This window comes from Marmota marmota, unplaced genomic scaffold (genome assembly GCF_001458135.2).
Source record: "Marmota marmota marmota unplaced genomic scaffold, marMar, whole genome shotgun sequence".
Classification (NCBI taxonomy): Eukaryota; Metazoa; Chordata; class Mammalia; order Rodentia; family Sciuridae; genus Marmota; species Marmota marmota.
The window spans coordinates 393798-412176 of record NW_026000016.1 but is presented as its reverse complement, the minus strand read 5'-3'; the positions used below and the strand labels follow the sequence as shown (position 1 = coordinate 412176).

General features: G+C 34.8%; 1 protein-coding gene across 1 annotated transcript in view; it reads left to right on the top strand.

Moving 5' to 3' along the window:
• The window catches only part of Malrd1 (MAM and LDL receptor class A domain containing 1), a 503883-nt gene that overhangs the window by 91947 nt on the left and 393557 nt on the right, over window positions 1-18379 (top strand). The window contains exons 13-14 of the mRNA XM_015483277.2: window positions 3826-3999; window positions 11274-11394. Coding sequence (XP_015338763.2) covers window positions 3826-3999; window positions 11274-11394 — 295 coding nt within the window. The remainder of the gene's footprint in view (window positions 1-3825; window positions 4000-11273; window positions 11395-18379) is intronic.

Sequence of the window (18379 nt, the reverse complement as noted above, 5' to 3'; positions counted from 1 at the left end):
TACATGCTATATAGTTCTGTTTAATAACATGTCCTGTGATGATGGAAAACTTCCTCTGTTATGTTCCATGTGGCAGTTAGTAGCCACTCCCTATAGTTACTGAGCACATAAGATGTGATTAATATAACTGAGAAACTGAATTTTTCATTTTGTATAATTTAAATTGATTTACATATAAATAGTCCTACTATCTTCATAGCTTTCTCATTATACTTATATTTAAGTGTCTCTTTTTTAGTTGCTTATAATTTTTACTTATTTTTTATTCTTTTAAGTTATACATGACTCTAGAATCTCTCTTGATATATTTGTATGAGCATGAACTGTATCTTATTCTAATTAGGATCCAGTCTTGTGGATGTACATGATGTTGAGATTCACTGTGGTGTATTCATATATGCACATAGGAAAGTTATGTCAGATTCATTCCACTCTCTTCCTATTCCTATCCCCTTGCCCTTCCCTTCATTCCCCTTTGTCTAATCCACTGAACTCCTTTTCTTTTGTTTATTCTTTCCTCCAAAAGACTCCAAGGTTGCTAAGGACACCTGATGCTCTATGCGTTCCCTGACATTGAGCAGATTTCTTCTCTGTAGATATTTACTTAAGAACCAATACTAAAAGCCCACTTATTCCTTTCTTCTTCCTTCTTAAAAAAAGATATTAATGGAATACCTAGTAAATACAAATTCCTTTAATAGGTTTTGTAAGATATTTAAAAGATGACCCATGGTTTTGAGTTAATTATTTAGAGTCTTAACGATGTAGGACAGAAGTGGCTGGGAACCAGAGGAATTTTCAGGAAGCACGTTTATTGGCTGCAGGATCCAGGGGGGGATGTCTCCTAAACATTCTCTGGACCTCAAGTGTAGAAACTCTTTAAACTTTATACCCACTGGGAGGAGGGGTTTGAAGGTTTACGTGACAAGTGCTTTTTGTTCCAGTTTTTAAAGACTAGACAGAGGTTTGAAAAGTTTTTTTTTTTTTTTTTTAGCCTGTCATTTACAAAAAAGAAAAAAAAAGGAAACTACAAACCACAAAGCCCTCTGCAGAAGTTTTTGCTGATATGCTATGTAAAAAGCTTTCTGACAAGAAGAGGAACTTATATGCTACAAATATAGTGGGGGTCTTCTGGGTGGGGGTCTCTGGCTGCTTCACTACTATGAGTATGAATTGGACTGAGATTAACCGAGTTTGCACGTTTCATGAATATGTAGGTGAAATCACAGCGATAATAAGTTTTGTTCAATGATTTCATCTTTAACGCTATTAAATTTGAAAAGATTATGGGAGAGTTCTTGGTCTCTAATAAGCTAAAGAAGTTAACTCTCTCTGATACAAATCTGTTAAAAGAGTAAATTAAATATAAGTTCTAAGCTCTTCTGTTGAACGTGGATCCCATTGGCATTTACACTTAGTACAATATTAACATAACTTCACACTAGTGAGGTACTGAGTGACAGTTTGACAGCTTGAAATTCTGACGGGGCCTGCACATCTCTTGTACAACTAGGTTTGAAGTTCTGTTTTGCATATTTACAAGCTGGAAACGTGAAACTTACAGCACAGATCTAAAATTTAATTGCATTTGGGGAACATGCATCCTCTTTTTCCATGGTATTTAATTAAACACTTCCATTTGACTTTACATTTATAATTTATCTGTCAAGATCTGAATTTAGGTGAGCATGGTAATAAAGTCTAAAATGACACAGACAATCAGAAGGAATTTTTGACTCAGTGCTGGCAATTAAGTAGATATTAAAAAAAGAATCCTTGGAGCATAGAATGCTTCATTTTGAAATGAAAACAACAACAACAACAACAACATTTTGAAACATTTTGTCAAGTTTCATCACAGAAATGGATCCTAACAGTGAAATAAGTTGGGTTGTCTAATACAGTAATATCTGTCCATATAATAGGAGAAGAGCCTACAACAAGAGGAAAAAAAGAATTTAAAATATAACGAAACTGAAAAAGAATCACTTTGAAGCCAATGATAAGGACTGTGTTTGTAAGGGGCTTTGTCTTTGAATTTTGATTTTCATTGAAATAATAGCCTTTGGACTCTATGTGACAATACAAAGAAGAATAAATCGATGCAATGTATCTGAACTTGGTTTCGTGGCAGTCTTGTTGACATATTTTAGAATGAATCATCCAACATCCAGTTGAAATTGAGGCAATTCATTTTTTTTGGGGGGGTGGGGTACCAGGGATTGAACTCAGGGATCCTTGACCATTAGACACTTGACAGGGACACTTGACACTTGAGCCACATCCCCAGGTCTAGTTTTTGTATTTTATTTAGAGACAGGATCTACACTGAGTTGTTTAGTGCCTCACTTTTTGCTGAGGCTGTCTTTGAACTGGCGATCCTCCTGTCTTAGCCTCCCAAGCCACTGGGATTACAGGTGTGCACCACTGCAACTGGCAAGGCAATTCATTGTTGCCTGGCACATTACCAGGCACTTAGCAAGTGGTCAGTCAATATTGATGGAATAAATGAACACTAAATGCTGTGTTACAGCTATTGTCAGCACTGGACATGATCCTCTCTACTTTCTTCATTATGTGGTTCAGCCATCAAACCTCTAGATTATGCCATCATCGATAGTGAGGAGAAGTGAAATGATCAAGGCTTGTTGGCCTCACAATAAAAGGCTTTTTTACTTGGCTTGAATTATTGACAAACAGTATCCTGTGAACTCCCAAGTTGCTTGATGATATCACAACAGAGAAGAAATTCCTGAAAAGTATTTAGTACAATTGCTTAGGAAGAATTTTTTTTAATGTTACATAGTTACTTAAGTAGACCTATAAAACAAGTTTTAGAATATTATGTTAAACATTGTGTTATCCTGAAATTCTCTAAAATGTAGGGAAACATTGTATACTAAACACCTGTTTATTTTTTAAAAAATGAAAGCATCTCTGTTTTCTGATTTTAAAATAAAACATGATTTTGGTTTAAAAATCAGATAATATGAAACATTAAAGGATGAAGTTGAAAGACAATATAATTTGATGGCCTAGAGATAATACTGTTTACATTTTGATATATTATCTTTCTCTCACTTCCATCTATTTTTCTTTCTCATCCTTTCTTTTCTGGGGATCAAACCCAGGACAAGTATGTGTTCTATCCCTGAGCCCCAACCCTGCATTCCCAGCTCTAAGTATATATTTTCATACTACATCTATTCATTTTTTTTTCATGGAAGAATGTTATTGTGGAGATCATCCCATTTCAGCAATATATTTTTTTTCATTTTTAATGACTGCATATAATTATATGATGTTTAAAAAAATAAACTAAAGACTGATATTTTAAGCAGAAAGTAAGCTATTCATCATTGATTACTTTAGGAAGCAATTTTCAAAGAAAACTTTTTCTTGGTGTTTCAAACAGCAAAAAAGAATGTATGGCGACACCTGATTTTGTAACACTTTTTAATAAACTTTCATTCTTACCAAATTTACAAGAGGCAAGAGAGAAGCATCCTGGGAAACTTCATTGGAAGCAAAGCGTTGCTACTGGTGACTGTGTGACATGTATTTACAAGTATGTCTGCAAACCAGTGCTGGTAGTATGCTAGTGTCCCAGGTATATAGACCCTTCTCCAGAATGTGTTAAAAATAGTAGTGTAGATGCCTTGATTCTTAAGGGAGACATACAAAGAGTTACATTGTCTGGGGTTGCACACTTGGAGGAAGGGAAAAGTAAAAAAAAAAATCATATTTTTGGCTGTTTTAAATTATAGAAAACTATGAGAGCTAGGTAAATGGAATATTTATATCATTCTAAACATTTTTCAACAGGTACGGTTTTGGTATCATTTATCTGAGCATTCATATCTCTCAGTCTTTACAAGAACATCGCTGGATGGAGATTTGCAAAAGCAAGGTGAAATGGTTGGATTCTCTGAATCTCAATGGAGTCGAGCAAAAATCGATCTCTCTGCAAAAGCTGGTGAATCTAGACTGCCTTTTCAGGTAAGCACTTAAAAAATTAATACAGCTCAGCTAAAGATACTTCAGTTAATCAGTCAGACAATAGGATAACATACATTTACCATGAGTTTATTGACTATTAATAAAGCAAGTTCCTTCATGATCAGGGATGAATTGAGGCTATTTTTGATTTAAGTGTTCAAGACATATGTGTGGAACAGTAATAAAAATGGAGATAAGCATTCAATAGGGTGCCAGAGAGAAGAATAATTTAAAAGGATTTTTTTTTCCTAAGTGGAGATGGTGAATTATAGGAAGTAGTGGGAAAAAAAAATATCTGACTTGAGCTGTACTGACATTTTAATCTTATTACCTCATTTTCTCCTGTCCATTAACATTGAGGATTTTTATCCACCTCTGATGGTATTGTCTTGGTTGATAATCAAAGAAGGCAAGTGAAACTTCATAAATGGATGCTCCAATTTTTGCCCTCCTGGGCATGAATCACTTGTAGGTGATATTTGAAAAGAGCAGTTTTAGAACGTAGATCAGATGGTGGAACATATTGGAAAACACCCTACCTTTGGAGTGAGAGGATCCATGTGCCAGTCTCTGCTCCAACTTTTTAGCCTATGTTCAAATATTATCTTCAAGCCCTCTATTTCCTAATCTCTGAGAATCACAGTGATGATAAAAGCAACACTTCAGGAGAGTCTGAGTAGTAAAGAGAGTGTAGGTAAGATGGGTTCTGTGGCACATACACTTTGGAGACTGGGGTTCACGCCCCAGTGTAGGATCACTGGGAAATTTCTTAAACCCTCTGTCTTTTTATCACTGTAGGCTAGGAACATGAGTGTTGTGGTTTTAGAGTCCCTGATAAATAACCTACCTCATGTGGTCCTCATTTCTGAACCAATTAAGATAAAAGTAGAAGTCAAGCCAAGAACAAAATATTTTGGAGCAGAATCTCCAAAAATATTTAAATCTTTAACATTTGCAGCCACATATATAAAATAATCTGTGACATTACAACAAATAGATTTACCCACAGAGCAAGACTCTGCTAGAGAAACATAGGACACTCCCTCTAGGGGAAGCCTTTTATCATTAGCGGGGAGGAATAGAGGCTGCCTCCCAAAGGGGGATGTTGAAAGGAAGAGGAGGATGAGTGGAGCATGCCCAGTGTGTTCTTCTAACATCACCAGTCACGCATATCTTGATCCTCCCCTGGGAAAGACTAAGAAGTAACAGCAGTGTCACTGCAGGGAACTTTTTCCCGATGGAATCAGAGGAATACGAAATAAGCATCAGCTCATATGAGTGGTCTCTACTTTTGCTGTAGGATTGAATGTTTTTTGTGTGAGAAGCATATAGAAGAGACTGGCATGGAGTGAGCTCACACAAGTCAGCTATTGTTGTTGCTATGGTAATTACTTGTATGTTGTCTGGGAACAGTAGGTACTAAATTAATGATAATATTCTATTTCATTTTGAAAACAAATCTCCTCCTGGCCAGAACTCTAGTCAACTCGATCATTAGAGGTTTTTGCACTCCAAGAAGTTATACAAATTTTTCCCCTGATCTTCAAACATCAATTTATAATTTGATCCCCACATTTCATGGACAGAACCACCTTTGGTAGCTTTTTATTGGGAAGCACTGGATACAAAGGCCGGTCACATACTCATCTCCACATCCATCTTCTTAGTATGGGACAGGATGGGAAAAATCAGAACAACTGGACCTCTTGTCTCGTATATTTGTATTATCTATATAATGGTTTTCACTGTGGTTCTTTTTGGTTAGAACGAAACCAAGATCTATCAGACTTTATCCTCAACCCATTGAGAAGAAAACAGAATGTCCTTTGCCAGGACTAGTTATTTGGTAAACCGGATTATTTGAACTGTGTGCCATTTCTTTCCACCCAGTGGAAGTTCTCATTGATCCATTATTATTATTATTGAAGAGTTTCTCGTATTGTAGTTTTCTCTCTTTCATATTTCTTTGTTTGGAATTTCAGTTGGGGTTTTGCTTTACCTTTCATATTGAGATGATTCCTTATCATGGGAGGGTGTGTTCCTTATCATGGGAGGTGAAATGGCCAGTGGTTGGGGGAGATGCTCTTATGGGATGGCTGTTTGGTTTCTGACTCAGCACTGTTTGCTGCTGCTCCTCTCTGGGTTCCCTCCTGGTAACTCAGCACCACACCACGTGTTGGTTTTTCTCTCTAATCTGCTTTGATGCTGAGTTCATGCTGGGCCTCACACATGTTTAATTAACTTCAGAGAAGGTAGAGTTTTCCTCTGTGCCTGCCCTCCTCCTCCTCCTTTTATCTTGTTAGGAAGTGACTCTCTACAGCACATGTTTGTTTTACAAACTACAAACAAGTAAAAATATATATGTAAGAAAAATTTCCCTCAGATTTCACCATCAAATTTTACCCTTTAGGTCTACAATCTCTAGTCAGCAATTTAGACAATTAAATTTGGAAAGCAATAAGTTTTTGAAAAACAAATTGTGAGGCAAAACCTAACCTGACCTAAATCAATGTGAGGTCTTTTGGCAGTTTATTTAATCATGGGTTTGATTACAATGTTGTTCCCCATCGTCCTGAGGATATCATGTAATAAAACACTACCAGTGTTATATCAACATCTAGCTCTGAACTAAACAAATCACAAAACCTACCTGGTCACAAACTCTTTAGATAAAGAATTGTGGAAATGCATTGCATTTTTTTTTTTTTTTTATGAAGCAGTCCAGATTTCACACACACATACATGCACACGTATGTTTCATCAATATACACAGAAATTCACACATGGTATTATTTATTACATTAACATGATGTACATATTGTAAATATTTCCAACTGGCACTAAATACAGAGAGAAATGAATGCACGAGTACTCACCCCTCAGAATTTACTGATGGCAATGTGTTTGTTTGCCTATGAAGATGTAGCTTTTGTTGTCTTTGTATCAATTTCCAGCCCATTTCTTGTCCTCTGCAGGAAAAACAAATGCTGATAGTATGTTGGATTTAACTGAATTTCTTCAAACATATTTTTTAAAAGCATGAAAATGTTCATGAAGATTCTAGCTAGGTGCAGTTCTACATCATTCTTTTATCAACAACAAATAGAAATAATATTATACCTACAAATATTCCATCTAAGGTTTAAATATTTCAAGTATTTAAATTTAGTCTTCTTGGAACAAGGTGAGGATTTGGGCACTTTAAGTTAGTGGGCTGCATGGTTTAAGGGTGACCTTAGTCATTGTCTAGCCATCAGTTGAATGTAACTAAGTGCTGAATATATTTATACAGTGTAATCCAATCCAATCCAAATATTGGAAAGAAAAAAGGTATTGTACTCTGTGACCTCTGTGTTCCCTTTAGCCATGAAATTCAGATTCAGTGTGGTTCTTTTGATGTCAATTGTAGACCATAACAGAATACAAATTGCTTTGAGTTTCTTAGGAAATAAGCACCCCCAGTTGGTAGGACATTTATTCTTCCTGCTGACAAAGGATTAGTCTGTTTTTTGTTGTTGTTAAGAACATTGCATTAACATTTTGATATTCTCTCAATTACCTTAATGGGCTTTATTGGAAGAATTCACGTGAAATAGTTAATAGTATTCTTTCTATTCTGTTTTAACTTGGTCTGCTCATTTGCTATATTAAGCTTTTCAAGTGAGTACTTTAACTTAATTTTTCATTTTCTTTTTTCCCCTAACTACTGCTATTTTCAACATGTTTGTGTTGGCCTATGAAGATGCAGCTTTTGTCTTCTTTGTATCATTTTTTTTTTCCAGGACTGGTAATTGAACCCAGGGTTCTGCACATTCTAGTCAGACATTTTACTGACTACATTCCTAGTTATTTTAATCTTTTTTTTTTTTTTTTTTTTAATTTTGAGACAGAGTCTCTGTAAATTGCCCAGGCTGGCCTTGAACTTGTGATCCTCCTGCCTCAGCCTCCTGAGTAATTAGAATTCTCGGCACATGTCACCACACCTGCTTTCTCAGTTTTAATATCTAAAGGGCCACTTTTTCTGAGTACCACCCATTGATTTCAAGTTGGTCTATCTTCTGCTAGTTCCTATTTAAACATATCATATCTTAGATATCATCTTAAGATGTCTCTGTGAATTTTTCCACAATGACTAATACCATATTTACCCTTTATTTTAGTCAATGAGATAAATCAATAACAATTTCCTGACACTATTTGAAGATTCAGTGAAGGGTAAGATTTATAATGCTAAAGTAGAAGCTGACCTAGTTTCTATAAAATTGATATGCCCTCAGCCTTCTTTGTCTAAGGTTTTCTTCAATCTTGTTATGCTGGCTAGCTCTGTTTCACACCATCTCTGGATGACCAGTTATCTCTTTATTTTATTGTAGAAATGCAGTTACACCCTCATCAGCATAATCATTATTGGCTCAGGTTACATATTTTTCTTAATAGATATCTGACTTTCAATCAATTACTTCCATTCTCTAAACTCCTTTATCTTTCACTTACACACAAGGACAAGCTGGATGCAGTAGCACACACCAATCCCAGTGATTCAAGAGGCTGAGGCAGGAGGATCTCAGGTTCAAGGCCAGATTCAGCAACTTAGCAAGGCCCTAAGCAACTTGGCAAGATCCTGTCTCAAAATTTTAAAAAAAGACTGGGGATGTAATTCAGTTCGATGCCCAGTACCAACCAACCAACCAATCAATAAATAAATAACAGTTTTGTGAAGATAGAACCATTTTCACAAGATTAAAAGAAGTGCATGTGCCTTGTATAGAATAACAGCTGAATGAAAGTTGGCTATTGTTCATATTGTGATAACATCATCATTCTTCAATTGCTATAGGGGTTATAGATGACATCAGTATGTCCTAGGACTGTGAAGCTTCTAATTTCTGTCTACTTCTCAGTATATTCCCCTTTTTCTTAGATTCATATTTATTTTCCTGTTCTTTTATAAGACAAGATATATAAATATACTAGTTGAATCTTTTCTGGGAAAGCTTCTTCCAGTTTTGCAGATGTACAAATAAAATCACTTGATCATGAAATATTTATGAGTTGTTGTGGTTTGTGAAAGCAAGAAATCATTTTGCTCTTTTTAGACAGTTAAATAATTGGATAAAACAAAAATTAAGTTCCTGAAAGATCGATTTAAAAGGGAAACACAGTTTCATTTAGTTTGAAATTGAGATTCTCAAATTACCTTGAAAATCTTATATACAATGAAGTGTTTACTTTTTCTGCATCTATGGTTGAAACATCTCTTCCAAACAACCTCTTTCTCACTTATTGTTCACTGATATCATAGTTCCCAAAGATAATTGCCTTTGGTCACAACTCAAAAGGATCAGGTTGGTTAAAATAAGCAAGAAAAAGTAGGAATAGCCAAGGTGATTTTGGAATCACAAGACGATGATTATTTACAGCTGTACATTTGTAAGAGTTAACAGCCATTTTTCTTTTAAAACTTTGATTATTTAAATTAATGGTGAAATTATAACCTGTCAGTATGTTTTTTTTTAGTGGGAAGTGTGGTCCAAAGTCTATCTCACCATTTATTTATGAATTTGCTTTTGTTTCTAGTCATTTGCTATCAAAGTCAACATTGAAGCAAACATCTCTGCAGAGAATTTTCTGTTTATACCTCTGAGTATCTGGGACAAATGCTGAGGCTGAAATGTTTGCAGTCTGGGCTGTTTATTTTTTGAATCAATGCTTGGGCTTTGCCAACTCATACAATCGATCCTTTTAATCTGTTATCCAATTAAGTGGTTATTCTCTTAAAATCCTATATCCCTGAAAGTACCCAATTAGTTTTCTAAACACACCCAGCACTTTCATATCTCCTTGCTTTTGCTTGGGCTGTTACCTCAGTTCCTTGAGGAAAAATCTTCAACTATTATAACTGAGGCTTAGTATTGCCTCTCCACCATTCCCCCACGCCTCCCCATATTCTTGGCAGAAACATTAGAGTGTTTTTCTTTGCTTCTCTTAGTGTCTTATACTGAACTCCTCTACAGCACTTACAGTTGTTAACTTATTATGCCAAGTGTAAGAGAGAAAAGTAATACCTTCCCTTGTCCATCACAAAGATCCTAGTTGGTATCTTTATAACAAAAGACAGATTAACAACAGAAAAAGAAAACATTAAGCTTTATTTGACATGGGCCTCTAGAAATAAAGACCCAGGTAAAATTTACTATATTTTTTATGTTTAGGTTCAGTGAAGAATGGAAAATTACAAAGAAGTTGGATGGGATAAAAAAAAAGTATGATCTAGTGATAATAAATTGGAGGGAATAGAGCAAGGCCTATTTGTTTGATTCTCTTGACCTCTCTGTGTGGGACTCCATTTCTCTAGGTGTGGGACAGTACTATTTTCACGTGGGGGTCTTCTATAAGAAGAGAAGTGGATCATAGAGTTCCTTTTTCATCTACTCTTCCACAGTAAGGCAAGGGAAGGGCAGAGTGACCTCCATGGTGCTGCATTTTGGGATAGTATCTCCTGAGCCCCAACACAAGCAAATTGATAAGATGGAGATGGACCTACCAGCTGTGTCTGGACTGATGGTCTGCCACTCAGGTCCTTGGGCTCCAGAAATAATTTGTTTTTTGTTTTCTCCCTCCCTCATTTCTTCTTTCCTAATTTTTTTTTGTGGGAGAATAACAACATAATAATGTGAGTGATTAACAAGAAGAAAACAAATTATATCAGCAATTATTCAGAGTGTTAGAATAAATTAAACTTAAATAGTTGCTTCTGAGTGCTTTAGCAAATGAATATGATTAACCACTGTATGTGGTTATTGATTGTGTGCTTTACCACACTAAGTATGTTTCTGTATATGTATACATAATATATACTCATATTTAAATATTCTGATATGTAAATGAATCACTAACTCCAGCAGACCCATTACAAATGAATTCCTATCTCAATTAAATTGAGTTGTAAAACCTCATAGTTGATTACCCCAAAGAGCTCATTTTAAATGCATATGACTCTTAATGGCTCCAATGGAAGAGAGTCCTTCACTCCTGATAAATGTTACGACTTTTAATTGAAACCAGGTTAGGTAAGGTATTAAGGTTATATAAGATGCTGGTGAAGGAGTTATGACATAATAAAATTATAATTTAAATATTCTGGTCAAAATGATTTTCTAAAATTAGATTGGAAGATGGGATGGGCAAATGAATTCCTTTCTACAAGGAAATATGATTGTAAGTCTTTACCTTCATGATGTATTTTTACTAATTTTAGTTTTCTGTGCTTATAGTTAATTTTAGAAGCCACTGTTTTGTCATCAAATGCTTCTGTTGCTATAGATGACATCAGTGTATCCCAGGAATGTGAAGTTTCACATAAGTCACTCCCAGGGGGCAGCATACAAAATAAAGGTAAGTTTTCTCTTGTGATTATTGAAATTTTAAGCATAGAATTCAATAGGCCTCCTTGATATCAAAATATTAAATATGTTAGAGTCAATAATACTTAATACAGGATGTATAGTATATTGTATGTCTTTAACACTTAAAACATACATTTTTTAAAAGAAGGAAACATTATATCACTGTCTACTACTTAAATCTCTCTTTTAATACTATAGAAGGCTAATAATATAGATTCTAATCTTATAGCTAAAATTGTCACATGAAGATTTTTAATTATTTAAATTATGAAGAATTATAATTATTTTGCATGTTTTAAAGATACTCCTATAAAAATTCACTTTTCCATTAATTGTATTTTGTACTTTAAATGAACCTGTAATGAAATTCGTATTTCAAAATCTCCCAGGTATTTAAACAAATGGCTTAAAGCCAGCCAAAATCTTAAAACTTGACCCTAAAATTCTGTGCTGTATTCAAAACATAATATTTTCAAATAGCAGATGGAATTTGGCTAATTCTTTAATTTTTTTTGTTTTGTTTTGTTTTTTTGGTAAAGAATTTCAATTAAGGGAAAGAAAGACTGTCATTAAAGAAAATGGGTCCAAAATAGTCAGATAGGTATTTGGACATTCAATTTTTATTTAGATTCTGGGAGTACACTGTGTCTCCAGTAACTTTGTAATTCTAATACTAATTGATGTTTCTCTCTGACCATCTCTGCCCCTGGGGCTTAATAAGAATGTGGCTTGAAAGTTGTCCCACTACATTTCTCTTTATCCCTATAAGCAGAAATATTTGCATGTGAAAATCAGGCAGGTTGTGTTAAACAGTAAGTTATGTTTCCTTAAACAACCTACTTAGTGAGTGGAAGGATTGTGTGCTTACAGGAGCTAAGGACACTGATGAGGAAAGACAGTGCAAAATTCTGTTTTGAGACCTGGGTTAGAGAAGCTTTTTAAAATTTTTACTTTAAAAAAACTTTTTGTACAAATTTATAGGGAGCAGTGGTAAAATTTGATAGATGTATATAGTGTATAGGATCCAATCTGCATAGTTAACATTTCCCTATCTTTTTAAAGAATTTTTGCTTAACAACTTAGAATTCTATCTGCATGATACAATTGCAGCATTTCAATCCACATATACAATATGTGCTGATCAAATCAGGGTAATTAATGTTTCTATCTCCTAACCATTAATTTGTGTTTGGAGACTTCAAGCTACTCTCTTTTTGTAATTCATAGAATTTATCAGTTTATTGTGAATGATAGTCACCCCACAGTGCCATAGATCATCAGAATTTACTAATTTGAATTTTGGTGCTGATTATCTAACCTTTCTCTATGCTCCTCACTCTCACCATTCTCAGTCCCTAGTCATTATTGTTATATATTTTGATCAACTATTTTTAAAATCCTCATATGAGGATAACCGTACAGCATTTATCTTTCTGTATCTGGAATAGTTCATTTAACATATTGACTTCCAGTTTAATCCATTTTTCTGCAAATAGGATGTCATTCTTTTTTATGGATGAAAAGTATATTATTGTGTATATATACCACATTTTCTTTATTCATGTATACATTGATGGGTAGGATGATTTCAAAATTTAGCAATTATGAATAGTGTTTATAATTAAAGCTCCTTAATTAAATGCATATTTCATAGGTTATAGAATCCTGTGTGATACCTTGTATTAATGTGCATTTACTTTGTTCAAAATATATATCCTACATGCACAGAAAACCTTTCTGAGTTTGTGCATATATGTGGCTTTGATAGATACCAGAGAATGCAAAGAAGCAGATGTAATGATTTGCTTAAGGATATGAGTTTTAAAGGGTCAATCAGCATTACCTTGTTTCTATGTTCAACAGAAAATTTTCATTTTTCTGATCAAATACTACATCATCAGAATGGGAATGATGGAAAGGCATTCAATTGGTGTTGAAGAGTGTAACTGAAAGTGTGGGAAGCATGATGGTATGATAAGTACCTTTCCTCACCCAACTTAAGGATCACAGCCTGCACTACTATAACAAAAGAAAGCTAATGAGAGAAACATAAAAGTTTTTTTAATTAGTTTTATGTGATATGGTAGCCTTCAGAAAGAAAAACCCAAAGGCCTAGCTTTCTATTTTTATGCTTAAGTTTGATGTAGAATTGACAGCCTTGTAACAATGTGACTGGACAAAAGGGTATGATCCCATGGTAATGGGTTATATAATTGGGGGGGACAAAGTAAGACTCATCTCTTTAGTTTTTTAAAAAAAATATATCTATTTACTTATCAATGGACCTTTATTTTATTCATTTACATGTGGTGCTGAGAATCAAACCCAGTGCCTCACACATGATGGGCAAGTGCTCTACCACTGAGCCACCACCCCACCCCCTATTTAGGATCTTTTGGCCACTCTGTAGCATTTCTTCCCCTGGTTATCAGGTAGGGTCTCTGGAGGGAGGGTTTTATGACCTACATTCAGAAAAGACCTGAGTCACCTTCTTGTCTCTGATGCCTTCTTAGTATTCTTGAATTTAAAGTAGTTTGGGGTATCATTTTCCGAGTTCCGACAAGCCAAAGTGTGGGTAAAAATTTTAAGTAATAACTAAAGCTGACCTTGGCCTATTTCTAAGAGGACTTGTTCTTGCTTATGGGACACCTCTTCTTAAACTAACTTAGAATGCATTCATGTGTACGTCACACCAAACATCAAATCAGTTGGGTAGAGTGTAAATGTAATTAGACCAAAATTGCATGAATTTTTCCCGAATAATTAATGATTTTACAAATAAGAAAATATCTTACCCTTTTTGCAAATATGACCAATAGGCAATTGTAGTATCTCCATTTTGAAATTTAGAGACTGGGAAGGGATAATTTTAAATGTCCTGGTCCAACAGACAGTTCATTGTTATATCTGTGGGGGAGAACAGCCTGAGACCTCCCCAGACTCTGTCCTGGAACGAAAGCTATTGAAGGCCTTACCTGGCCTAGGGATGGCTTCTCCACTTCCAAACTGGCTTTGAGCAGCAGCCTCGCATTTATACTGGAAGCAGGACACCCATGATAGAACCAGCAAGGGGTCCTATGATCTGGCTTCTTATCAAGCTGCTTCACTTTCAGTCTATTTAAAAACTAGTGCTGCTGAAATAGTTATGACTTCCATTCAGTGGTTGAAAGGGGAGGAAAGGTTTTTATCCTCTTGATCTCTATTGGAAGCTGGATTTGCATCACGAGAGAACAAGAGCTGTATTTCATCCAGTAAGGTCTGTGATTTTTACACCTGAGTGCCCTAATAGAGTTGGTGAAGCCAATTATGAGTGAAATCACTGACTCATTCAACTGATATTTATGTGTACATATTTGCTTTCTGAATGTAAATGCATACTGCTCAAATGAGTGTTGTTTAATGAAGATAGTCAGAACTGAAACAACTACAGGATGCAAATGCCAACCAAAGGATGCTAGGGAGAGCAAACCAGATAAGCCTAAAACCAGTACCGATGAATAAAGGCACTGCTATAACATTCAGTTTTGCTCTTGGAGTAAAAAAAAATAAAATGAATGCAAGATAGGACCCCAAAGCAAGAATAAGTATGTAGTATAGCCAGGCACAGAAAGACAAGTGCTGTATGCTACCACTTAGATGAAATATTTTAAAGGATCAAAATTCATAGAATCAAAGAATAGAATGGAAGTAATTAGGACTATTGGAAAGAGGGAATAAATTTAGTAATCAATAGGCATAAAGTTTCAGACCTTCAAGATTAGTAAAATCTAGAAGTCTATAGAATATTGTAGTTACACCCAACAACAATGTATAATACACTTAAAATTTTTAAGGGGGTAAATCTTATATTTTTCTTATAATAAGGTAAATTTTATAGGAGAATGTATTATAAATATTTTTTAGCTAAAGTTCTTGATGACATGCTACTGACACATAGTCTAAACAATTGCCATTCCAATATAACCCACAGCAGAGGACTACACAATTCTCAAGAATGTTCTTTCAATACTAGTGCCCCAGTAAATAAATAGTTTTATGGCCATAAGCTATAGATCATACCTAGCTCTGTATATGGTTAAATCTTTGATAGACTTCTTTTAGTTTTTCCTTTTCAAGGGCAGATGAGTCATTCTTCATTCTACTTATATTATTCTAAAGTTATTCTAGCATTCTGAAAATTTAATAAAGAAGAAAAAAAGGGTGTCTGTGGTAGATAAGTTTTTGCAAAGACATTTACTCAACGTGAAATGCAAGATAATATTCAGTCCAAATAGTGGAGAGGCATGGACATATTTCTTAAATGTGCTAGAGCACAGGGTTGGAAAGACTTTGTTAGGGTTCAGATGTAAGGTGTCCCCCATAACTCATGTGTGAGATGGAGCAAGAATTTTCAGAGGTAAAATATTAGATTCATGGATCAATCTAATGATATGCGCTAACGGGGCAGTAACTGTAGGTAAGTAAGATGTGGCTGCAGGCTTTAGATCACTAGGGTTATGACTTTAAAGTTTATATCTTGTCCTCTCTGCATCCTGTTTGCCATACCTTGAGCTGCTTTCCTCCACCATACCCTTCTACTGTGATGTTTTGCCTCACCTTGGGCCTGAGCTATGTGATTGGCTGAACATGGACTGAAACTCTGAAACCATGAGCCAAAATAAATGTTCATGTTCTAAATAAGTTTTGTAAGTTTTTTGGTCACAGTGACACAAAATTGAACAAAAACAGACTCCTTCTATGATCCTTGTAGGACATAGATCATAATGATATGAAAAATCTTAGGCACTGTAGAGTTTTGATACATTGGTTTGACTCAGTTGTTCTTTGACCCACTGAAAACCTTTGTGAACGTCTACTTTCTACAAAAGATTCAGTAAACAGTAAAATGTGGTGTTTAAATAAAACCAAACACATACATTTAGTTAATTTTTGACAGGGGTACTATTTTAATCACCTTTTTCACTTCCATGACCAAAAGAACTGACAAGAACAATTTTAGAGGAGGAAAAGTTATTTGGAGCTTTCAATTTCTGAGGTTTCAGTCCATACATGACTGACTCCATTGCTCTGTGTCTGAGGTGTGGTGGACTATCATGGCAGAAGAGTAGTGCTGGAGGAAGGGAGCTCAGACGTGGCCACTAAGAAGCAGAGAGAGAGCTCCCCTTACCATACACAAAATGTGTACCCCAAGGGCCTACCCCTAAGGACCCATCTTCTCTAGCCACAGCCTACTTGCCTATAGTTGCCACCCATTTAATCCTGTCAAGGGATTAATGCACTCATTAGATTAAGGCTCTGATAACCCAATCATTTCACCTCTAAACTCTGTTGCATTGTCTCACACGTGAGCTTTTGGACGACACCTCATATCTAAATCATAACAGGAACCAAACACCATGTGGAAGGGGCAGTCCCTTTAGTAAGTCGTGCTAGGAAAATTGGACTTTCACATGCCAAAGAATGAAAATAATCCTGATCTTATACAATCCACAAAGATCCACTCAAATGAATAAATGGCTGAATTGTAAGACCTGAAATCCTTAAACTCCTAGAATACAATGTAGGCAGAGAGCTCCTTGACATTGACTTTGTTAATGATTTTGGATACCTTGCCATACATTCAGACTGCAAAAGGGGAAATAAATAATGCTACTAAGTAAAAGTAAAAAGCAACTGCAGCAAAAATAACCAACAAAACAAAACAGTAACCAGCAGATTTGGAAAAAATATTTGTAAACTCTATACCTAAAAAGAGGTGGATAGTGGAAATTTATGAAGAACTCATTGAACCCAATAACAGAGACACAATCCAATTAAAAAAGTTCAAGAGACCTGAATAGACATTTCTCCAAAGACGACAAAAATGGCCAATAATGTATGAAAGAGTGCTCAATATTATTAATCATCACAGAAATGCAAATCAAAACCACGACAAAATACCACCCTATACTTGTTAGGATGATTACCGTCAAAGAGTCAACAGATAGCAAATGCTTGTGAGAATGTGAGGAAAGGAAACCCTAGCACACTGTTGTTGAGAATATAGATTGGTGGTCTTATAAGGGAAAATCATATGGAGGTTCTTAAATAAATTAAGACCTAACAATCCTTCTTCTGGGTATACACCTGAAGGAAAAAGAATCATCACATTATAAAAATAGCTATATCATCAGCTCACTGTAGCATTATTTGTAATAACCAAGAGATGAAAACAATCTAGATGTCCATCAACAGAGGAGTTTATAAATTGTGGTGGTGGGTTAGTACAAAATAGCATATTATTCATCCCATAATGTGAATGAAAATGGAAGACATTGTATTAAGTGAAATAAGCCAGACTGAAAGAAAAGTATTGCATGATCTTCCTTATATGTGGAATCTATAAAAGTCATATATTTATATATATTTGTGTGTGTGTGTGTGTTGAGAGAGAGAGAGGGAATAGAATAGTAATTATGAGGCTAGGGAAGAAGAATGGGGATATGTAGTTAAAAGGATACAAAATAGCAGATGTGTATAATAAAGAAGTCAATAGTGATAACATATAATATGTGGACCTTAGTTAATACAATTGAACTACATTTGGGATTCCTGCTAAATGAATAGATTTAACTGATTTTGCTATTAGCCTCTTTTGTCCCATAGCCCAAATGTGGAATGTTCATAAAAATTTAAATTTAGTTTATAATACATAATTATATAACGTGTAATATAATTATATGGCAAGACTAGAATAATAATAATAATATTGATTAATATATATGTATGATTTCCAACCTATTTTAATGCACCTGTTTTAATCTTGGTGAAATAGTCACAGAATTGAAAACTTGGGAATAATGGGTTAATACACAAACACAAACAAACACACACAGAGAGAAGGTTAACAATATGAGATGATAGATATGTTAAGTTGATTTACCATAGTAATTGATTTACTACTATGTATCCCATAACTTTTTTTTTTTTTTTTT